The sequence below is a fragment of the Lissotriton vulgaris genome, chromosome 7 (assembly GCF_964263255.1).
Source record: "Lissotriton vulgaris chromosome 7, aLisVul1.2, whole genome shotgun sequence".
In the NCBI taxonomy this organism is placed as follows: Eukaryota; Metazoa; Chordata; class Amphibia; order Caudata; family Salamandridae; genus Lissotriton; species Lissotriton vulgaris.
Window position 1 is genome coordinate 176,582,907 of NC_141695.1, and position 24,382 is coordinate 176,607,288.

At 47.4% G+C, this 24,382-nt stretch overlaps 1 protein-coding gene across 3 annotated transcripts in view; it reads left to right on the forward strand.

Moving 5' to 3' along the window:
* The window catches only part of LOC147701129 (sialic acid-binding Ig-like lectin 7), a 251,785-nt gene that overhangs the window by 137,700 nt on the left and 89,703 nt on the right, over nucleotides 1–24,382 (forward strand). For all 3 annotated transcript variants that reach the window (XM_086929896.1, XM_086929897.1, XM_086929898.1), the window contains exon 4: nucleotides 1,914–2,219. In XM_086929896.1, coding sequence (XP_086786022.1) covers nucleotides 1,914–2,219 — 306 coding nt within the window. The remainder of the gene's footprint in view (nucleotides 1–1,913; nucleotides 2,220–24,382) is intronic.

Genomic DNA, 24,382 nt, shown 5'->3' on the forward strand with positions numbered 1-24,382 from the left:
GGAGTGGAATTTGCACTGGACTCCTAATTGTAGTGCAGAAAAGGGTGCACATGGATTTTATGTCCATTGTATCACTTGATTATATACCTGAATTGTCTTGTTGGTGGATATGTAAAGGTACATCAGGGCAAAACATATTGTGGAAAATGCACATATTAAGTTCAATAAAACTGCAAAAAACTGAAAACTCTCCTTTTCCCCAAATAGGACCCCTTTCCTCCCTTGGTCATCACAAGTCCTTACAGCGCGGGGATGCCTCCGGGTCACCAGGCGCTCTACAAATCGTTAAATAAAATAATAATAATAAATAATAGTGTAAAATCATTGGTGAATGCTAAACATACTCAACTCCTATACTGTGGTGGGTGATATTTCTCCTTAACATCTCATGTATTGTATGTGTACTGCATTAAAAGTCAACCAAAGGGCCATTGATATTGTTGTGAGATTAATAGGGCCCATGCACAAATGCTCTAATTTTTACACTTTCACGTTTAAAGTTGACATCTTTTGAGACAATGACTTTTAGCACACTATGCTTGTGTGCTTGTATGTGATAGTGTACTCAGAAGTATTTTGCTGACATACATTTCTTTGTAGGCACATAATCATACCATTGTACATTTTGTCCAAGGACCGAGTACACCGCGCAAACTGCCCTTGCACATTCTTGTCTGTTCAGAGACAGCTCTGAATTGCTAGAATCAACAATGACACATGCATCTGAACTCAGGCACAATGCAATTGGGTGCAGTTTTTATTACATAAACTGTGTTGAGCCTTTGGGCAGAGGATTATTTCTGTGGATTGTCGTGGTCGCCCCTTGCTTGAATTCTATCTGAGCGGAATCTTATCACTATCCTTGGAGGGATGACGGCCTGTTCTGCACCAGACTGGCTTCCGGATGAAAGATGCACAGGTACATGGGGAGTTAGACCACTCCTAGGTATCTGGCAGAGCCATAGCTCTCTAGCATAGGTAGAGATATTTAGGAGTACAATTATATGTATTCAAATAATCATAATGGTTGAATTATTCATCTTCTTCACCATTCTTCTAATGCTGGCTACTATGCTTTGTTTCGGTCTACTAATCATTGCAACACACATATTTCACACAAGATTCCAATTGCTTTAATAAATGTGTGAACTGCCAATTTGTGTATTTCTTATGTCTTCCTTTTGGCATGCCTGAGGAAAAAACGAAAGTGTGGATCTATTTCCACAATTTCCTTGAGGGAATTAGAGTTGTCATAGTTTGAGGTTGCAGACACCATCAGGTACCCTGTAAATGTTATGGGACAAGATGGCACACTGTGAGCTAGCCAGGAACTAGGTCAACATATGCTGTTGATATGAGTGGACGCAGTCTCCATAGTTTTGATGCTTATGTGTCCAACAGCACAGTCTTACTGAATTAGAAGGAACCGTACGACAGTATCATGTGATTGTGCGCCCTTGGCATTTTTTTGCATAATTCTGGATCTGCCGCAGGTGCCACATAATCCATCATCTGCTGCATAATCTGTAAATGCTAACAAAAAATTTGTTTCTAGCTAATACAGTGCACTTGTGACTAAAACGCAGTGACACGTGTTCCTGCGCATTGGCCGGACCTTTCCAAAGGTTGACAGGTCACCATTCTGCTGCTTGTTTGGGTGTTAAACTGGTACTAATGAGGCTCAAGCCCAGACAGTATTAACAAGTATAAAAATGACAAATAATGAAGTCAAACTATCAGTAAATGTGCTAAACCTATGCCACATAATTAGCCTTTTCTTTACAATAATTTAGTCAACCCTGCCACATAAATGGGCCCTCTCCTGCTGCATATTTCTAGTGGTCCAACCTAACCCCGCAACACTGGTATTGAAAACCATTGTATTTAACTTATTTCTCTTCTCTCCTGGGCAGATCTTACAGAGAAGCCAGAGATTGTTCTCCCAACGTTTCTGGCTGAAGGTTCCACTGCCCGCATCACCTGTACAGCACCCGGGAGATGCTCAGGGTTACCACCACTCATCACCTGGAAGGAGACCTGGGACACTGAACATTCTCAGACTACTGCATCAATCAAACAGGCAGATGGAACTCGGGTCCACACGTCTACAATAACCTTCATGCCCTCTAGAAGACACAACAAGTCATGGCTGACTTGTGAGGTGTTTTATCACATGGCAGGTGTTTCTACAAGGAAAGCAATTCTCCTTAATATACAGGGTAAGTGCAGATCATTTCATTGGCAATTGAAATTAGATAGAAGAGGGGAAAGTCCATCCACAGAAGTTCTGCATGATGTTTCCAAATCCTAGCAAAACAGTGTGTTACGTGATACGTAAACACATCCCTGTATGCGGGCACACTTGTGGAGTTCAGCGTAGCTGATTCAAGAAGAAGTTCAAATACGTAGGTTTTCAAAGCTTGTATATATTTAACATATGTTCAAGAAGTCCATTATACAGTGGTGTTACATCACGCCATGTGATCCATTGAAAGTAATCCAATAATGTGTATTACAAGGTATGCTCCAATGCATTTCGGACTCGTGTAGTCCTTTGTCAAGGAGCACTGTGGGAAGGATACAACAACAGCATTTTAGATCAACGGAAAACGAACAGTTATAAAGTTGTGCACGTGCGGTGAGGGAAGCGTAAGTGAAATATGCCAAAAAAGCGGGTGCATGCGGTTAAGAGAAATAATAGCGTAAAAACATGCGGTCGAAGGAACGACAATGTGTGAGCAGGTGTGGGTCCATCTCATTGAAAACAGGTAATATGGTGAACATGCGTGCATAGTGATAACCAAAGTGTACTTCGATCATGCAGTGCATTAAATAAGTTGCTTAAGGCAGCGACAGTTTGTGATGTGATCAAGAACAAGATAATGGTGAAACGGGACTGATTGTGCAATGTGAAAGTGTCTTACGCTTCCACATTGACGGGCGGCTCACATCAGTGCTGCAAGGAACGAAAAAATGATCAAAGAGCGGTTGTCAACAAGCGAAAACGCTTGTGAAAACGTTTAAGACTAACCGCCATACGGTCGCGGTAACTTACTGTGAAAGGTTCGAAGGAGTGGACTACGTGTCTCGAGCTTCGCGGAGTTACTGCGGAGTTCAAGGAGGAAGTGTTGAAAGTTAGAAATAAAGGAAAGACACCCAGATGGAGGTGAAATCGGAGCGGCCATCTTGTAGCGGTGAAATTAAAGGACAGTGAAATGTGTCACAACAAAATTATGACGAATAGTACAATTAACAATGTAAATGCAGAACGATGGTTCAACATATCACACAACCTGATTACAGGTAACAACTCAATTCAGTCCGATCGTTAAGCCCGAAGGGCTTCAGAGATTGGAGTTTGTAAATCCACGATGTCTCCCGTTGTAAGAGGGTTTTGTTATTGTCTCTACCCTCGCAGTGAGTGACCATTTCCAATACCAAATACTTCAGCTGAGCTATGCTGTGGTGTGCCTCATTAAAGTGTGTGGCCAGGATGGACTTGGTATTCTTGGTTCGAATGTTTGACTTATGTTCATTGAGTCTGATTTTTACTTTTCTGCTGGTTTTATCCTACACATTTTAAACCCACCCCTCTCATTTTGAAAACAGATCGAGAAAAATGTACATTTGTATTTGCAGAACCCCAGAGCTTCTTGAAAAATGTCTACTAGTGATTCAGGTGATGGTAAATCCCATCTCCAAGACCAGCTTCTAAAACAAACGTTGATGAAGTGATGTTTAAGTGAGGTGTAAAGTGAATTGCTCTTTGTTGTGCCATAGGAAGGTGGGAACTGTCTGGCAGCTGCCTCTGAATTTAAGGTATAATTGGGATATTCAAACATCAAATCTATGGGGCTGAGTTAGAGTTTGGAGAGAGGGTACTACATTGCAACAGTGACGGATTACCTTCTCCGCCAAACTTAAGGTACACCTGACAGATTTTCAGATGGGCGGATGGTAAGTATGTCGGTGACGGAAACTACTCCGTCTCCGTCCTTGGCATCCTCCTTTAATGGCCCTTACTCCATCGAGCTGTCAAAAGAAGTATGTCAAAATGTAGAACAGAGTAGGCTGCATCGCTGACATACTCTTCTGATAGCTCCACATAGTGAGGTTCTGCCATTCAATCACCACATGATTTAGTGTATGGTTGAATTGCCTGTTTTTACTATCCCTTACTGCTGTGAAAAACCTGATGGTAAAGGACAGTAAAAGTACAAATGTTTAAATAAACCCCAACCCATGGAAGAAAACTCCCATTGTGTGGTGGCCATTAGTTTTTGTATTTTCAAAAAACAAAATCCTGCTTTGGAATTTTGAAGAACACAAAAACAAGTTAGACAGGTGACAGTCATGTGTGATGTAATCGTCTGTCAAACATTTAACTCATAGACAGAAACCACTGTATCAGGGCTACCTGTGCATGACTAGAGTTGTCTGCTAGGCTGGCAGACAACTCTAAATTTGGAGGACTGGTACTCTCTCAGAGCAAAATAGCACAGAGTAAATACCATTTTCCGAGCCCTAAACCAGGCCCTATGTGCTCACAAAAGAGCATGGGTGTTACACTGGGAAAGAAAATAGGCCTGGGCACCAACATTAAAGTGGCCTTCATTAGTGAACCATTTAGCTAAAAAAGTTGCCCACATTTGGGAATAAATCCTGTTTTGAACTTGTAAAGGCAGGCTGCATGGCTACTTTGTAAGGTTTGAGAGACTGATGCATTGCTGCAGGCAATATTTGTTGTAATATCAGGGAAATCAACAGTAAAAACCAGAGCATCTGACCATAAAACATGCCCACAAACTGCTAAAATAATTAAACAACAAGGGGTGGTGATGGACAGAGTTTCTGAATTAAGCAGAATACTCTCACCCAGTCAAGAGATCAGGGCTAGATCCAACACCGTTTTTTAGCTCACTGCACCATCCCAGCTTAGAACCTGGCTGTATGCAAATTAGTCTGTTCCTGTCCCAGTGCATGATGGGAACAGGGCGAACCAAACTACAAAGCCAATTCTTTCACTGGGAAGGAAACAAGCTTCCGGGGACCGGTTTCTGACATTACAGCCGTCTTCGGCCCGGCTTGCTTGAATCCTGATGGTGCAATGAGCAAGGGACTCACATCTGAGTATACCCTTCCACGCTTATGGTGGACAAAATAATTAAACAACAAGGGGTGGTGATGGACAGAGTTTCTGAATTAAGCAGAATACTCTCACCCAGTCAAGAGATCAGGGCTAGATCCAACACCGTTTTTTAGCTCACTGCACCATCCCAGCTTAGAACCTGGCTGTATGCAAATTAGTCTGTTCCTGTCCCAGTGCATGATGGGAACAGGGCAAACCAAACTACAAAGCCAATTCTTTCACTGGGAAGGAAACAAGCTTCCGGGGACCGGTTTCTGGCATTACAGCCGTCTTCGGCCCGGCTTGCTTGAATCCTGATGGTGCAATGAGCAATGAGGGCAATCAAGCCCTGATCTTTGGACTGGGTAAGAGTGGTCTGCTTAATTCAGACACTCTGTTCATCACCACCCCCTTTTCTGAATCCACAAACTGCTAAAAAGCAGGTCCCCACATTGATCTGTCAGACCAGCCTATCAGGCATTGCCTGGTTGCCCTATAGGCCAGACTGACCCTGGTATTACAAGAGATGTTTCTCTGGATTTGTGTTCTAAATTTTTTGTTATGTCAAAGGGAGAGCTCAGACCTTAGGCTGCAAATTACAAAACATCTAACTGGGTAATTTAACTGATCTTCTTTTGATTGTTTTGCCATAGGCCTCACATTTCAATGCCCGAAACCTATGATTCCAAATATTGCAGGCTGTGGGCAGTTTCTCCAATTCTGCTATAATTGAGTTAGAGGTGTTGTGTTCCAGGCAGAAGAGTACTCCTCTGTTTCCTCAGCAGAGTCGTTTACACCTATGGTATCCTATGATATTGAATCCCCGTTCCAGTATGTTTAAACCAATTCCAAATGCTAAACTTCCTACAGAGCACTTATGCACCTTCCTTTACAATTCAAAACCTATCACAGAGCCTCTAATGTCTATCATTATTTGACCTGATGGTAGAGACCAGCACCACGTTAACTGTCATACATCTTTTACCAGTGTCATTTCACTCAAGTTCTTACCCTAATTTCAACCCTTTCAGTTTTTCACTTAAAACATGTTCAGTAAAGTACAATGCTGGCCCCAGCTGATTTGAGAAGGCAGATAGAGTAGTACAGCTTTGAAGGATACAATGTTATATACCATGAGCATGGTGTTTAGTTTAGTAGTAGTATTTCTAAAGGACTGAAAGCAAACTAGTGTGGCCTCAGAGCACTCATGGAAGATATGCAAGGATGGTAACACTCCAGGACAATTTAATCAATAGACAAGCCTGAGAACTGTGGATAGGACCGCCCCTCCTCCTTGCAAGCATATAACGTATGAGTGTATGCATGCTTGTATGTAGGTGGTTTTCATAAAGGGAAAATCTAGGTAGTTACATTCTTGGGATGAGCAAACAACAACTTTGTGTAATTGTCGTTGGGGTTGGACTTTCAAGGTGTAATAGGAAGGAGGGTATCCATAGGCTCTTTCAGGATTGCCTGACTTTGAGGAAGTCATGTTTGAACTGCAGCTGTGGTGGTAATGTATTCCACTCTGAGAAGTCTTGATCTTGGAGAAGCCTTCCATCAAAACCTTTTACAGCATGAGTGGATCTGTGGAGACAACATTGTGAGTAATAAAAATGCTGAACATTCGAAGTAATCAAAGGATAAAATACTGCATGGAAGGATAAACTGCTACATAGTTCTGTACATAGAACCTAAACATAGTACATATTCTATCATGGAGACTCCATTATAAAATTTGTAGTTCCTGATGGACTGCGTAGAACTGCGATGTAGGTGTTCAGATGTGGTGAATAGGGTTCATGTTTAGAATGTTAAGCTAGCAGTTCCACGCAGGTAAATGTAGATGCGTAATTCCAAGCTCCATGTATGGTGTATTCATTAATGAGTACCCAGGCTAGGGAGGATGCTCCAACTGGCGATGAGATAAGGAATACATGACCCAAAGATCGACAGTGCTATTCCAGAGAGTTTGCCGTGGTCCAGCAAACTGCTCTTGTTTGTCACACGTGCCTTAGTCAAAGTCAAGTTTGATTTTTGGCATATGTGGAGTTAAAAGCACCACTCCAGCCAGTGTGACGCTTTTGAAGATAACAAAAACCTCACTGAGAGGTTTACTCATCAACGGCCATAAGCCTGCTAGCAAGGCAATGAAGGAAGAACTGCACCACTATGCATCACTGGGCTAGTATGACAAGGATAAAAGCAGCAACAACCAGGTACAGAGAAGTGCTGAACGCATCGATAGTTGAGTGCAAAGAAGCATTAAAGTCATGAGAAAACAAATACAATCCAAAGATCCAGTGAGAAGGGTGAAGAACCTGTGAAAGAAACAAAGCCGGTACTCACCGCTAAAGAAGAAGACATCACCTTACAGCTAGAGAGGTGCAATGACCCTGTGGTAGTATGCAGCTAATGCTTGGCGAAAGTGCCAGTAAAAGCGGGCATAAGATGTCAAGATCCCACTTACCGTAACTTAATCAGAAAGCACAGGAACGAAGAATGTGCGTCCTCTCCCCTGCAGGTTAATCTCCAACACCCCAATATATAAAGAGCGAAAATAAAAATAAAAACATTAAGAGATAATGGGGAATAGGAGGTAGAAAGAATTGTATATATCTTAATCGTGAGCTTTTAATTACCGGATACTGACCGCCTGCATGTTCTGACGAGATCTAGTCGTCACAGGGGTCCCGATCATCAGTCCTTTACCGGTGCAGCCGAGCGCAGCGCTCTCGCCGGCTGGGCAAAACGGAACCGCCATCTTGGGGGGAGGCAGGGTAGCGTTCCAGCTCCTGGACGCCTCCCGCCCTCCCTCACTACATAAGGAGTGCTTGTGTTACAGCATCTAGATTACCTGTTCTCCCCTGAGGCGGAAGCCGGGGGCATTTCTTTCGCTAAAGCCATTTCTAAACCTTTACTGTGTGAGAGTGTATGAAATTTTGCCTTGAACCGTCTGTGTGGTGATTGACGACCTTTTACAGCTACGCTGACCGGCTTATTTTTAAAATTGTATATATCTTAATCGTGAGCTTTTAATTACCGGATACTGACCGCCTGCATGTTCTGACGAGATCTAGTCGTCACAGGGGTCCCGATCATCAGTCCTTTACCGGTGCAGCCGAGCGCAGCGCTCTCGCCGGCTGGGCAAAACGGAACCGCCATCTTGGGGGGAGGCAGGGTAGCGTTCCAGCTCCTGGACGCCTCCCGCCCTCCCTCACTACATAAGGAGTGCTTGTGTTACAGCATCTAGATTACCTGTTCTCCCCTGAGGCGGAAGCCGGGGCATTTCTTTCGCTAAAGCCATTTCTAAACCTTTACTGTGTGAGAGTGTATGAAATTTTGCCTTGAACCGTCTGTGTGGTGATTGACGACCTTTTACAGCTACGCTGACCGGCTTATTTTTAAAATTGTATATATCTTAATCGTGAGCTTTTAATTACCGGATACTGACCGCCTGCATGTTCTCACGAGATCTAGTCGTCACAGGGGTCCCGATCATCAGTCCTTTACCGGTGCAGCCGAGCGCAGCGCTCTCGCCGGCTGGGCAAAACGGAACCGCCATCTTGGGGGGAGGCAGGGTAGCGTTCCAGCTCCTGGACGCCTCCCGCCCTCCCTCACTACATAAGGAGTGCTTGTGTTACAGCATCTAGATTACCTGTTCTCCCCTGAGGCGGAAGCCGGGGGCATTTCTTTCGCTAAAGCCATTTCTAAACCTTTACTGTGTGAGAGTGTATGAAATTTTGCCTTGAACCGTCTGTGTGGTGATTGACGACCTTTTACAGCTACGCTGACCGGCTTATTTTTAAAATTGTATATATCTTAATCGTGAGCTTTTAATTACCGGATACTGACCGCCTGCATGTTCTCACGAGATCTAGTCATCACAGGGGTCCCGATCATCAGTCCTTTACCGGTGCAGCCGAGCGCAGCGCTCTCGCCGGCTGGGCAAAACGGAACCGCCATCTTGGGGGGAGGCAGGGTAGCGTTCCAGCTCCTGGACGCCTCCCACCCTCCTCCCATCCCCCGGCTGGACATGGATATAAGGAAGGGATTTTCCCGTCCGCGCAGCGGGCGCGCCGACGGCGCGCCGAAGGCGCGCCTAAGGCAAGCCCGTCTGCGCCCGTCCGCGCCGGACCCGCGCCCAGCGCCAGTACCCCTGCCCCATTTGCCTCTAAAATTTGTTGGTCCTCACAGCAACTGCATCACCTTCGTCATGCTATTTGTGTTCCCTCTACCTGCTGCAACTCCGCTAACCTAGAAAATGCTGCCTATTCCTGCCCTCAATGTAATTTTTCCCTTCCCTTGGTATCTAAATTACCGTTACGTCACGCAATTATCAATGCCGAAACGTGGATAAAGGACTCCTCCAATCCAGACATCACCTTGGCTACTCCCCCTGGCTACTGTCTCTCTTGCATCAATCGAGACAATTCTAAGACAGGAGGGGGTCTTGCGATTGTCGCTAAATCGCATCTTAAATTTAATTTGACAAAAATCCCTAACCTTGGCCTCATTGAAGCCGCTCATTTTACAATAATGGACCCTGCGGGTACCATCTGTGCAGGCATACTAGTCTATAACCCCCCTGCGGTTACCTCTTCCTCCCTGACCACTTTGATGCATACTATTGCTGATTTTTCGCTTAAACATCCCCATTTCACTGTTTTAGGAGATTTCAATATTCACGTCGATAATCCTTCTTGCACTCTTGCTTCTTCCCTGTTAGATACCTTACAAGGTCTCACCTTGCCCCAATTGGTAACCGGTCCGACTCATATTGCCGGTCATACACTTGACCTCATCTTTTCTAATCTTCCTTCTCTTTCTACCTCTTCCCCCATTCCTTTGACCTGGACCGATCACTTTCTTATTCCTTTTTCTTTCTCGACCCCTTCCCTTCCTCCCCCTATTCCCCTTATTCAAGGAACTAGACGCAAATGGACCAAAGTTACTTGTGTCTCCTTGGAGGCTCATATTCATTTTCATCTTAAACAGCAAAACGACCTCGATTTTGAAACCTTGAGACTGAACTCGTCTCTCTCCGATGCACTTGACTTGGTTTCCCCTCTTGCTCCTGTTACCTCCTTTAGATCCCGTCCCTCTGCTCCCTGGTTTTCTCCTCTGCTACGCGAAGAGAAGAGTAAATGCAAGCGGCTGGAACGTAAATGGAGATCCAATTACGATCCTTCAGCCAAATTGGCCTACAAATCTGCCCTGAATGCATTTCATAAACTTAAACGCTCCTCAATGAGAACCTACTTCTCCAATCTTATTCAGCAGGCGCAGAATTCTTCCAAAACTCTTTTTTCTATTGTAAAAGATTTCGTTCACCCCCCTGCCTCAAAATCCCTCTGTACCCCCTCACAAGATCTTTGTAATGGATTATCTGATTTTTTTCAAGAAAAGATAATTAAACTCTCCTCTTCCTTTGCAACAACTCTGGACCACCTTGACGATCATCTTTGTCCCCCCTCCTCCTGCTGCTTTAATTCTTTCACTGAGCTTACTTCTGACCTTGCGTTAGCTTTGCTACGCAATGTTAAGTCTGGTTCCCCTCTGGACCCTGTCCCGGCTAAAGTCATGGGCGTTCTTGCCCCTATCCTAGTGAACCCTTTTCTCTCCATCTGGAATTCTTCTCTGTCACATGGTCATTTTCCCTCAGTGTGGAAACAGGCTAGGCTTGTCCCCATATTGAAAAAACCTGGTGCCGACCCCTTACTTTTTAGCAACTATCGCCCCATCTCGCTCCTGCCTAAACCTGCTAAGATTTTGGAGAAGGTGGTACAGAAACAAGTGGCGGAGTACCTAGAATCTAACCAGCTGCTTCATGACTCTCAGTCCGGCTTTAGGTCCGGTTTTAGCACTGAGACCGCACTGCTGGAAGTCTCTGAAATTATCAGGGATTCAGTGGATAGGGGCGAGGAGGCCATGTTGGTCCTCCTCGACCTATCCGCGGCTTTTGATACTGTCTCCCATAAAATACTTACCACCCGCCTTCAACAGCTTGGGGTTGGTGGGACAGTTCTGGCATGGATCGCCTCTTTTTTGTCTAGCCGCTCTCAAAGGGTTATGATGCACCCTTTTGAATCCGAGGACAAACCTCTCCTGTGTGGAGTGCCCCAGGGCTCTGCTTTGAGTCCACTACTATTTAATGTTTATGTGGCTCCTTTGGCCAAAGTAGTGGAGTCCTGGGGGGTCAGGGTGGTCTCCTATGCTGATGATACTCAGCTTATTTTTTCATTCCGAGACCATTCTGACTCCCTCTTCTCCAATTTTAGAAACTGCCTTAGAAATATCTGTACCTGGATGTCTGCTAATCATCTTGCCCTGAACACCGATAAAACGGAGGTTCTTTTCTTTAGTAAGAAATCTCCCCCTCCTGCAATCCTCTGGTGGCCTCCCATCTTGAATCCCCCTCCCTCTCCGGTGCAGGCTGCTCGCAATCTTGGCTTCATTTTTGACAATTCTCTGTCCGGAAGTGTTCAAGTCAACAAAGTAGTAGGGTCCTGTTTCTCCAAACTACGTATGCTCCGGAAAATCTTTCCCTTCCTCCCTCAATCTTCTCGTAAAACTGTGGTTCAGGCTCTTATCGCTACCCACTTAGACTATGCCAACAGTCTATATGCAGGTGCTCCCCTTTACCTCCTTGATCGTCTGCAAATAGTCCAAAATGCGGCAGCCCGGCTTATCGGTAACATCCCGGCCCGTACTTCAGTCAGAGCCTATCGACAAGAACTTCACTGGCTCCCCATTCTACGACGCATTGATTTCAAAATACTGATCCTGACATTTCGGGCAATTCATGGATTCGGCCCGTTATACTTGAGAAAACGCCTTAAAATTTCGGCCTCAGTCAGACATCTTAGATCCAACAATCTGCGTCTGCTGATGGTTCCTAGATTCAAGCTTTCTCGGACTGGCGGCAGATCCTTCACCGTCACTGCCGCCAAGCTCTGGAACGGTCTCCCCCTTGACCTCAGGTTTTGCGAATCTGAGCCTATCTTCCGTCGCAAACTCAAAACCTGGTTGTTCACTAAGCAGTAGGATCGTATACGATCAATTGCGCTTTTTCCTAGTCCATCTGTATGATTTGATTCTGGTCTCTCTTTATGGGGATAATCATGTAATCTAGCGCCGGGACACCTCCGTCGGAGGTAGCTGTGCGCTCTATAAGCTTCAAAAATAAATAAATAAATAAATAAGGAAAGTATCAGTAGTCAGCTCTGCTGTCGGTATGGTGGGTAACCACTTTCTTTGATTTCACAGGATATTCCATCACATGTACCCTGGAGTCAAATGTCTTCGAAAATATACCCTTGTGCGAAAGAACATAATAATAAATAAGACACTCTGGTGTACACATCGACACCCACTCCATCACTTGCTTCCCAAGGACTACTGCTTTGCACTCACCATTGCCTAATGTGATAAATCAAATAATCCACTTATATGCATAGGATAACCCTGTTCCCCAAAACTCCTTTATCCACATAGGAATGGAAAAGAGCCAAAGTTTGTACTAGACAAAGCCCACCTCTGTCTGCAATTCCTGTCCAAAAACAAAAGGTTAGAGGCATTGAGGGTGACAATAAATCAATGAAAGGAACCCATGGAAATGAGACTATACAGTGGAAGAATATTCAGGGGATCTTCTCTGTAAACTATTTAGCCACAACATCATTTTGATTAGTGGTACAGTGCACTGACCTGAGGTTAAGGAGAGTCACGGAGCAGGAGAAAGAAATAGCATGAGTTCAGAGTTCTTCTCCCTTGAAGAGCGACTCACTTGAGCAGCGCCAGAAAAACAGACTAGGGACTCTGTCGGGTCATTCGGAAACCAAAGCGGCTGCAAGAACACAAAATTGTAGAAAGCTAAAGCTGGCGTAAAGATAACCTTCTTCCGGGAAGATTAGTAAGCCAAGCGCTGACACCAGGTTAGGTGAATCTTTTATGCGGAAGCATCTCCATGACGACGATCACAATTGCAAGACTTCGAGATCCTGTTCTCATGATACCTCGAGTCCTGCATTAAAGGATCCCTAATGCTATACAAGTCATGGAGTGCATCTAAACCACATGACGGGTACAATGGTAAACAGTAAGACAATGAGAGTTTTGGGTTTGTCTGAAGGAGCATGTAAACACATGTATGCTACGAGGAGTGAGGGACAGATGCCAGAGGGACAGGGCCAAATGCAAACAGGGACACCAACATGTTTCAGTGCAAGGGGAATGAAGTTGGCGGGAAAACGGCGATTTTGCCCTTACCAGTGCTCGTTTTTCAGCAGGAAAGGGTGCCTGCACACTGCAGTGATGTGACAGGGAAGGTGAGTGATTTTAAAAGCAAAGTGAAATTTTTCAGTTTTAAAACAAAGTTATGCTCAGTTTTCCTTGCTACTCCCGGCTGTGCCTCAGGAGGGTTCAAAAGTTAGGACCTACTGGCCCAAGTCTGTGGATTTCGCCCATAGTGGTAGTGCCCAAAAAGGAACCTTATGAATCTGGGTTGCTATGCATCAACCTAACAAGGCAATTGAAAGAGAACAACATCCCGGTCTGCACATTGCCGACATGATCACACAGGTAAATGATGCCAGTGTCTTCACTCGTCTTAATCTGCACGAAGAATATCATCAATTGTAACTTGAAGAAAATTACAGGTACATTACCACCTTTTCTACCCATATTGGTTTGCTGTTTGGATTACGTTTTGGTGTGTCATCAGCTACAGAACTTTTTCAACATGTCATTCGATGGATCATACAACCTGTCATTAATGCTTTCAATTACAGTGATGACATATTGATTTTCGGAGATACACCCAAGGAACATGTGAAGCTCATACATAAATGTGTTGTTTACTTGCTGATGCAGGTTTAACTTTGAATCCTGAGAAATGTGAGTTCCACAAACAAAACTCAAATTCTTTGGCCCTATCTTTTCTGATGTGGGTATGAAGGTCAATCCATCTAGAGTACAAGCTTTGTCAGCTGGCAATCCGCTACAAGATGTTACCATGTTACATTCATTACTTGGTATGGCCAGTTAATGTTACAGACACATCCGAGACTTTGCCACAGTAAGTGCTCCCTTAAGAGATTTAACTAAAAGAAAAGCTTCATTTTACTGGTCACACACATGTGAACACAGTTTTAACAAAATCAAGTATGCAATTGTAAACACCATTGAAATGCGCTGCTTTGATCAGAAGCTTCATACAGAAGTTGTTGTTGACACAAGGCTGGTCGGTACTTGCCCAACATAGTAGACACCCAAATGCTCGAAGCCATATTGTAGCATATGCATGCAGAAGTTTGTTACAAACTGTACATACCTATTTACAACCTGAGAAGAAAGTTTAGCAGTGGTGTGGGCTTGTGAACATTTCCACATATTCTTATATGGAAAACCTTTCACTCTTGTAATAGATCATCAAGCATTGCTTACCATCTTTGGCAGCTCAAAAGCCAAGTTGCCTCCTAGAATTGAACGTTGGGGCTTGTGACTTCAGGAATATGACTACACAGGTGTGCAGTGACCAGGGAAAGATCAAACCCTTGATGACTACTTTTTGGCGAGTGCCACTAGAGTGTCATGGTACCTCTTTCAAAGTGGCTCATGCCTACATTAACTTCATCGTAAAGTCCAGTACACCTGCCTCTATTTCATTGGAACAAGTCATGGCTGCAACGAGCAAAGATAGTGGCCTGTTGATAATAAATTGCACATCAATTGTGGAAACAGCACACTCAACCTCTCACACGTGACAGCAAATACCAGAAGTGAAACATTTGAAATATGAACTGTCCATTACTCAAGAAGGTATTGTCTTAAGAGGTTCGAGCATTGTCATACATGAGAGTCTGCGACAATAAATAATTAAAGTGGCTCATAAAGGACATTGTGGAATTATTGCCACTAAAGGAGCTCTTGGAGACTGCGTTTGTTTTCCTCATCTTGAGGGAGTTGAAAGAGAGTTGAAGGCCTGTCATTTCTGCATTTGCTTATCTCTCCAAACCTCTCAACATACCTTGACCAAGTCTAATTTACAAAAGCGTATATGAGAGAGGTTACTGTTGATTATTTTGGTCCTCTTGACAATGGACATCACCTGATGGTGGTTATCGATGAATACTCCTGTTTTTCATTAGTAGATCTTTCATCAATCACTCAGTCATTTTTTTTTTTTTTTTTTTAACATCATTTTTATTGCATCACCAATATGAATGTACAGACAGTATATTCAACAGTAGTAACATAACATGTACAGGTTTAGTTTGATCCAGTCAATCTCCATCTGGGGGGTGCACCTCGATTGCGGCGCGGGTGACCCACCTCTGTCCATATCTTGTACTCCTTACAATGTCCGACCAAGTCATCATGCACATAACCCTGGGACGCTTTTGTGGTTTTCGCCCCACCCCCTCCCCAAATTTCGGTACCCCAACATCCCTCCAAAACAGCCTCCTACCCGCCCACCCCCGTGGTCGCTCTGCGCTTGGGTAACCATGTAAGAATGTCCGGTGTATTGCAGGAGGAAGTAATCTTTCGCTAAGGTGTGTTCTCCCGTGTAGTGTTAGGGTCTGCTCCATCTAGTTCGCTCTCGCCATCTTGCCCCTCATCGTCCACATCCCGGAGCGCCTGCACCATCACCTCCCATGCAGTCGCCCTTTCCAGTGCCTTCTCGTCATTCAACCTCCAGGCCATCTGGTATCGCAGAGTACTTTCACACGCGGCCCATCTCAGACACTCCCCATACCACCTTTTATATGTGGGCCCCACTCTGGACTTCCAATTTCTTGTGATCTCCCGCTTGGCCAGGATAAGCCCTAAATCTATAAATTTACTAGTCATCTTATTCCTAGGTGTGTGCGGGAACCAATGAAGGACGCCAACTGCTTTAGTAAATTGGATATCCCTGTCCGTCGCGCCGTTAAGGGCCCGTCCAACTTCCTGCCAATAATCGCCCAAAGAGGGGCAATCCCACAGCATATGACACAGATCCGCCCCAGCTGTATTACATCTGGGGCAAGCAGCGTCGGTCGCCCCAAAATACTGTTGGATTTTCCCGGGCGTGAGGTATGCCCTGTGAATAACATAAAAGTGAATCAATTGGAACCTGGCATTCCTCGAGCTCTTCCGTGCCCGTCTCAGCAACTGGCCCCAGGTCGTGTCTGGTATCTCCACCTGGAGGTCCAGCTCCCACTTGGCCTTCAGGGCTGCCAAAGGTTGCAAGGCCTCCCGCTGCATCCTAGAGTACAGGCACGTGACAGCCTTAAAGGTTCCCGCCGCCATCATGGCGTACTGGCAGGCCATCGAGGTGCCCGGTTCCTGCAGCCCTTCCCCCCAGTGGGCTCGCATAGCGCCCGTGACTGCCGCGTGCAGCAGGTAGTCGCCCCTCGGGAGGTCAAATCTCTCCTGCAGGTCCCGAAACGGCAGCAACACCCCATCCTCATAGAGGTCACCCAGCATTTGTATTCCCGCCTCCTCCCACCCTAGCAAGCGCGACCAGTCACCTCCATGCGGGAGGGCAGTGACCATTCCCAGTGGTATCTCGGGGGCATACATAAGGCGGACACCCGCCCGCTTACGGGCCCGGTCCCAGCAAAGACGGAATGTCTGCTCTTCGACCGTCAGGTCTCCCACTCGGAGTTTCTGGTGCAGCGTAATATAAGCCAGAACGTGTCGCGGGGTGCCTTCCACTCTCGCGTCCTCGGGGCCTCTGTACACTCTCGCCACCTCCTGAGTAAAAGTCTGTAGCTGCGCGGCTAGGTAATATCCTTCAAAATCCGGCACTGCCATACCTCCTTCATCTTTGGGGCGCAACAGCGTGTCTAGCGCTATGCGCCTCCTACCCGTGCCCCACAAGAACGCTATGACCAGTGACCTCAGGCGTTTGAAAACAGAGCTCGGGACCCATACCGGTAGTGTCCTAAAATAATACAAAAGCCTGGGCAGGGCTATCATTTTAAGCAGGGAAATTCTACCGGCCAGGGAGAGCGGCAGAGTTGCCCAGAAGTCCATGGACCCCCGCAGGGCGTTAATACAGCGAGTGATGTTGCCATCCAGTAGGTCGGACGGGGCGTGGTAAACATAGACCCCTAGATAATGTAGGCAGCGCGGCTCCCACCGGAGTTCCTGAGCAGTTAGTGGGCACGGTTCTCCCGGCCTCAGGGGAAACAGACAGGATTTAGGCCAGTTGACCCTCAGGCCCGACAACCTACCGAACTGCCCCAGTAGCCGCCGCGCCCCCTGGAGCTCGGAGCCTGCATCGGCCAAAAACATCAGCAAGTCATCTGCGTACAGGGAGATGAAGTGCGGCCTCCCCCTAAATGGCAAACCTGCGTAGTGGCGGCCCAGTCTGGCTATCGCTGCGAAGGGTTCCATTGCCAACGCGAACAGGAGCGGTGATAGGGAACAACCCTGTCTAGTGCCACGCCTAATCGGGTATTGTCTCGAGATCAGTGCGCCCACCCGGACCCTCGCTACCGCCTCGGCATAGAGGACCTTGGTCCATCTTATATACCCGTCCCCCAGCCCGAAGCGACGCATCACCTCATACAAGTATCCCCATTCGAGGCTGTCAAATGCCTTCTCAATATCAATGGATAGGACAAATGGGGAGACGGTGTCCGGCCAGTCCGCACCCATCAGTCTCGTGAGTCTGCGGATGTTATGAGTGGTATTGCGTGTCGGTATAAAACCGCACTGGTCACCGTGAACCAGGCCCGTCATGTGTACCAGCAATCTGTTGGCCAGAATTTTACTGAGGATCTTGTAATCCGTCGTCAACATAGACAGCGGACGATACGAGGACAGCGCCGCACCCTCTCTGCCCGGTTTCAAGAGCGGGATCATGAGGGCCTCGCACATAGAGCCCGGGAGTCGGCCCTTCTCCTGTGCCTCGTTGTACACCTCGCGCAGCCGTGGAGCAAGGTACTCTAGATATTTGCCATAAAATTCGATCGGTAGTCCGTCAAGGCCCGGGGTCTTGTTCCTAGCCATCTGTTTCACAGCACAACCTATTTCTCCAAGGGAGATGGGCCGTCCTAACTCTTCTGCCTCCGAGTCTTCCACTCGCGGCAACTGTAACCCGTCCAAGAACTCCTCAAGCTCCTCCGCCCCTCCCGTATCACCACTCATATAGAGCCCCTCATAATAAGTACGAAACTTATTCAGGATCCCGGGTTGAGAGTGGCAGGGCTCCTCCCCTGGCTCCTGGATCCTCATGATCGGCACTCCCCCCCCGGACTGGGTTAGCAAGCCAAGCCAACATCGCCCCCGCCTTATCACCTTCCGCATGCGCCCTCGTCACGTACGCCTTATGGTCGAAGCTACGCAGCCGCTCTAGCTCTACCGCCAGCCCCTCCCGTGCCCCGCTAAGCCCCTCCTGCAGTTCAGGGTGATTCGGGCGTCTCTTCTCGAGATCCCTCAGCCGTGCCTCAGCCTTATCTAAGTCATCCAGCAGAGTCTTCCGAGCCCCTGCCGTGTGTCCAATACAGTGTCCCCGCACCACCACCTTGAACGCATCCCATTCAACCGCCCTCGTGGAGGCCGAGCCATTGTTCTCCTCAAAATACCTCTCAATGCGTTCACTCAGGGCCTCCCTGAACAACAAGTCGTCCAGGGTGTCAGGTTGCAGGCGCCATGTTGGCACGCAGTTAACAGTCACCATCCATTCCAGAGACATCAACAAGGGGTTGTGGTCCGATATCGTCCTGGCCAAGTATTCCGCCCCTCCCACCGCGGGGAGCACACATTCCGAACAAAGAAACGCATCCAGCCTCACATGCAAATCATGCAGGTGCGAGTGAAAGGAGTAGTCCCTAGCGGTGGGGTGCAACGCCCTCCAAGCATCCGTGAGGGCCCAGCTCTCCTGCCATTCCAACCTACGCTTAGCGACCCTATGCACTGGGGACGCGCGCAGCGGGGGATGGGACCTATCTAGTAGCACATCCTCAACTGAGTTGAAGTCCCCCCCCAAGAGGACCGGCCCTGCCAAATAACCCGCCAATTTGCCCGAGATGGTAGATAAGAAAGCGGGCAGGTCCACATTAGGAGCATACACATTACAGAGCGATATCATCCTGCCTCTCAGCCTCCCCTCCACCGCCACATATCTGCCCTCAGGGTCCACCGATGATTTTGAGACTTGGAAGGGGACCCCCGCTCGTATCCAGATCAATGCCCCCCTTGCAAATGCTGAAAATGTCGTGTAGAATAACTGCCCCCTCCAGCGCCTTTGCAGAGCCGCCCCTTCTTGCTTATTTAGATGCGTCTCCTGCAGGAACGCTATATGTACCCCCCTTCGCTTGAGGTACGCCTGAACCTTATGTCTGCGCGTCATGGACTGCATCCCCCGCACATTCCAGGTCACACATTTCAATGCCCCAGTACTAGCCATTCCCCCCTACACAACCGGACCAAGTAGCAAAGAACAATGTTCGCATAAGTCCCGCGACCACGGGCCCACCCACCCACCCTCTCCAAACAGGAAGCCGAACCCCTCCAACAACAACTACCCCCTGAGCAACCCCAACTGCTCGCAACTCCCACCCCCCCAGGACAGGCCCCCCCGCAACTGGAAGTACCCCCATCCAAACCAACACTCCCGACCACCCCTCAAGGAAAGGTGGTGATGGTCGCAGTCCCCACTGCGATGACCTTAGGGGCCAGTAAGGCGCGGCTCAATGCTATAGGACCTTAAAACAAACAGCCCCGCGCGCTCCACCCCACAATCCCCACATTACAGCTCCCCAAAACCTCAATCAATAATGTTCCACTGCTGCGGGCCCAGTGCCCCGGTGTCCAACCAACGAGTTCACTCCACCAGATCAGTTCAACACGCCTCCAGTATCTCTCCCGAAGTCTGCGGCGTCACAATAGGGCCCCGGGCTCCACCAAATTCCGATTGTCCTGTCTCTGAGCCCGTGCCCGGGTCCTCCGATTCTGTGCCCTTCCCGGACTGTGTCCTGGCGGTCCTAGATAAGTCCACCACCGCCTGTAGGGCCGCCTGCCTCTCCGCCTCCGTCTGCGACATCGAAGGTTTCCCGGTTCTCTTGCGGTTCCTCCTGATCCGTTGGGACTGCCTGATCGGCTTCGCCACCTTAGCCTCTTCCTCCCTGGCCTTAGCACCGTCCGTTCCCGCCTTATAAGTGTCCCACCAGTCCCAGGCGTCCGCGGAGGTCGTGAAGAATAAAGATTTCTCATCCACCACCACTCTTAGCTTGGCCGGGAACAACAGGGAGTACTTGATGCCTTCCTGGCGGAGCTCCCGTTTGAGGGACAGGAAGTTTGCCCGGAGCCGCTGCGTCTCAAATGTGTAGTCCGGGAACATGGTGACTCTGTTGTTATCCACTTGAAAGGGCCCTGCCTCTCTCGCCCTCTGCAAGAGCCAGTCTCTGTCCCGGTAATGGAGCAACTTGAACACCACCGGACGAGGAGGAAGGCCCAAGGCTGGCGGGCGCGCCGGAACTCTATGTGCCCGTTCCAGGGAGAAGAAGGGGGACAGACCTTCTGGTGCCACCTCCGTCCGCAGCCAGTTATCCAAGTAGCCCACCATGTCGTCGCCTTCAATTTTTTCCGGCAGGCCCACTAGGCGTACGTTGTTGCGCCTGTTCCTGTTTTCTGCATCCTCGGCCCTCCTTTCCAGCACCTTCAGGCGGTCCATCACGTCTGCCATTTGGGCCTTCATCGTTTCCTGGCCTGGGGCTAAGTCCTTAACCGTGATCTCCACGGATTTCACCCTGTCTTTAAGTTTGTCGTGATCGGCCTTCAGGAGACCCAAGCCCGTCGCCACCTGAGCTATATCTTGCTGCAGGGCGTCCTTTGTGGTGGCAATGGCCTCCAGGATACGATCCTGCATCCGCTGCAATGCCGCTTGGTCTCTCTCCGCTCCCTCCGCAGCCTCAGTATCGGTCGCGCCATCTCCCTTCCCCTTCGTCTTCCCCATCTGGGCCTGAACGTGTTCCTGGTCGCCCTCTGAGTGCCGTCGGGTTCCGTCCTCCGGCAGGGCACTCGGGCCCAAATATGTCACCAAGAAGCAGGAAGCACTGAGCGATCGCAGCCCGGCCAGCGCCAGACGTGCCAGAGGCCCGGGGCTCTCGTCACTGGGTCACTGCCGCTCCGTCGTCGCCCCTACCAGGGGGCGGTCCTCAGCCACCGCCCAAGGGTGCGCCCGAAGTCCACTCGGCACCCGGGGAGAGGCGCGACGCGGCCGCCAACACCTCTAATGAGTCAGGGAGCAGTCCTCAGTGGGTCTCCGGGTAGATGTCCCTGTTGCAATCGGTCTCATGCCCTCGCCGCCATTTTGGGGTCCGCGACTTCTCGCCTGGGTTCAACTTTCACAGTCGAAATATTGCTGTGGGATGGCTCGGTGTCGTCCCCCGTGGGCCCTGGACCCTCCGCAGTACCTTCCAGTACCGGATGGTATCGGTTACCTCGGGGTACAATCAAATTTTCAGGATATTTTCCGGGATCGGGCACGGAGCTCCGAGCTCACGCTGCCTACCTCCTCGGCATCCAAGCCACGCCCCCCATCAATCACTCAGTCATCGAGAGGTTAGATGGCATTGTTGCAAAATGGGGTGTCTAACAGTGGCCCACCATTCATCAGTCAAGAACTAGAAGAGTTTATTAATTAGTCCAATGTGAAGCATCAGAAAAGCTCGCATATTTGTGTGACAATAGAGAAAATGCAAATCTAATGTTGATGCTGGACCCTTAAATACTGTGACCGGTAAAGGACACATAGTGACTCTTCACCGCCCTGAAAACACAGTTTTGTGAAATTCTTCAGACTACAGGCTTCTGCCTCAGCATTCACCAGTTCCAGATGTCAGATATGAGACTAGTTCAATTGAAAATGTAGAGAGCCCCCCAACTGCACCTGTCCTTACATCACCATTGCCAGTCATGGACGCTTCTCTTCTCAGCATCAGAGGACACAATCTGGATGTTTGGTCACAGGTCCAGAATGACTTATAGAGGAGTTGTAATTCAATATAACTGTAAAGACTTTTTTATTTTTTATTTAACTAGGGGTAAGATATAGTGTCTTGTGAGTTGGTGATGACCGGACCCTTTTTGTTCCTGATGGACTTCATAGAACGTGGGTGTTTGGTGTGGTGAATAGAGTTCATGTTTAGAATGTTGGGTTTGCAGTTTACACGCAGACACATAAAGATGTGTCATACTAAGCTAAGTGTGTGGTGTATTCATTTATGAGTACTCAGGCGGTGTAGGATCAGTACCATAATATTGTGGCTACATAAAGTGGGATTAAGGGGCAAGTTCTTCCTAAATTATTTTTCTAGGTACTAAATGGTCCACAATGCAAATTCTCAGAACCACCCATTCCTCTTATTTTTTAAGTGTGACTTCTGACACTTTGTCCCAACTTTAACATTTGAAGTTAACAATTGGCAGCCACTACCCTTCTTTCTTCTTGTTGTTCTCTGTCACATTTTAAGAATGGCAACTGTTACTTTGTTACTTAATATAGAAATCACATGCTATCTAGTGTAGCAAAACACACTCACATATTTAAAGGGGAACTGAATGTCATATGATCTTACTCTGAAGATTTGCTTTGGTCAGTCTACGCCTGAAAAGACTTTACATTTTAATGATAATTCATAATTAAATCATCTTTTTAGCTTGACTGAACAGCAAAATAGACAGAGCTGGCCAGCGTAGCCTATGTCTGACCCTGATACTTGCTAGGCAGGTGGTGCTCAGGTAGATTCCATTGAATGGCATGCCATGTAATTTATAGTTAGAGCTTGACTGTTACCAAGAATGGTGTTCAGGTGCTAACAGCAAATGTCATCACAGCGCATGCTGGGTGATGATGATCAGTTACTGTGTAGACGCTCTTCTCTACACAGGGTTTTAAGAGGTTTTTTGAGGTCAGATGATCAGATTCTAATCCAAGACCAAGAATAAGCTTGTACCATTCCTTGGCTCGTCAAAGAAGAACATTCCTTCTTGGAGCAAAGAATCAAAAGCTGTGCACCTGCAGAGGAGCCAAGCAGTCTATTTCGAATGTACTGTTGTCATTTCGCTTGTAAATCAAGTGGTTCATATTGATAAAGGCCTGATATATGAGGCAGCGACATTTAAACCAAGTTATTTTGCCAATAGGGAGCCACTGTTGGTTGGCCAGAAAAGGTGAGATACTGGTTTGTTTCTGAAGCCCAAGTACTAGACCTCCTGCCAGACTGTGGACTAAATGCATCTTAAATAGCAGCCCTTTAAGAGAGCCCATGTGTAGTGCATTGGAGTAGTTCAGACTAAATAAACCTGCCGCTTAGAGTTCTGCTTTTTGGCAATTGGAGGGAAAGAAAGAGGTGAAATGTTAAGTCTTTTGCTATATAAGAAGCAGGATGAAGTCACCTTACTAACACATGGTGTAGGGGTCAGTGAATTATCTCCGATAATTCCTAGATTATTTGCTTCAGGAACAGGACCTACATTTGTGGGCTGCAAATTATTAGAGAAGGCATCCTGGGCCCATCCAGGGTGACAATATCTATATTATCCATACCTAGATTTAGGGCATGTTCCTTTATCATTGAAGCAAATGTAGTGTGCCAATTTAAAAGTTGTTTCTGACATAACCCCCAGTATCATCAGTTTATGGGTGTTAAACATATATACTAACCTACTACAAAAGTTAAATTAGTATACCAGGTGCACTACAACTGAGTATACTACTTCTAACAATTATTAAGTGAGTAGGTGTTTGACTCTATGTATCCTTGTATGTACAGGTATGTGTGAGGCTGTATGGGTATATAAGAGGGTGTGTGAGTAGATGTGAGTGTGAGTGAGGTGCTGTGTGAGTGACACTATTGGTAAGTGAGTGGGTCTGTCAGTGGCTGCGTTGGTGAATGAGTGGCGGTGTGGGTTTCTCTATGGGTGGGGAAGTGTGTGTAGTGACTGTATGGGTGAGTGAATGGGTGTCTAAATGGCTATATTAGTGAGTGATTCGGTGTATTGGAGAGTAAGTGTCCCTGTAACCTTTGTTTTTTTAATGTGAATTTCTATGATTTTTTAACTGGTAGTCGTGTTTGCAGAGTGGTGGCGAAAGGGGTGGGGTCTCCGACCAGGTCTTAGGAATCGCCAGGTGGCGCATTTGCAAAGTGGTGGTGAAAGGGGGCATGGCCTCCAACAACGATCTCCACTGCACTCTTGGGAAAGGCGAAAGCCGGATTGGTTTGTCGCTAATGCATGCCTGGGCTCTTGGGCACT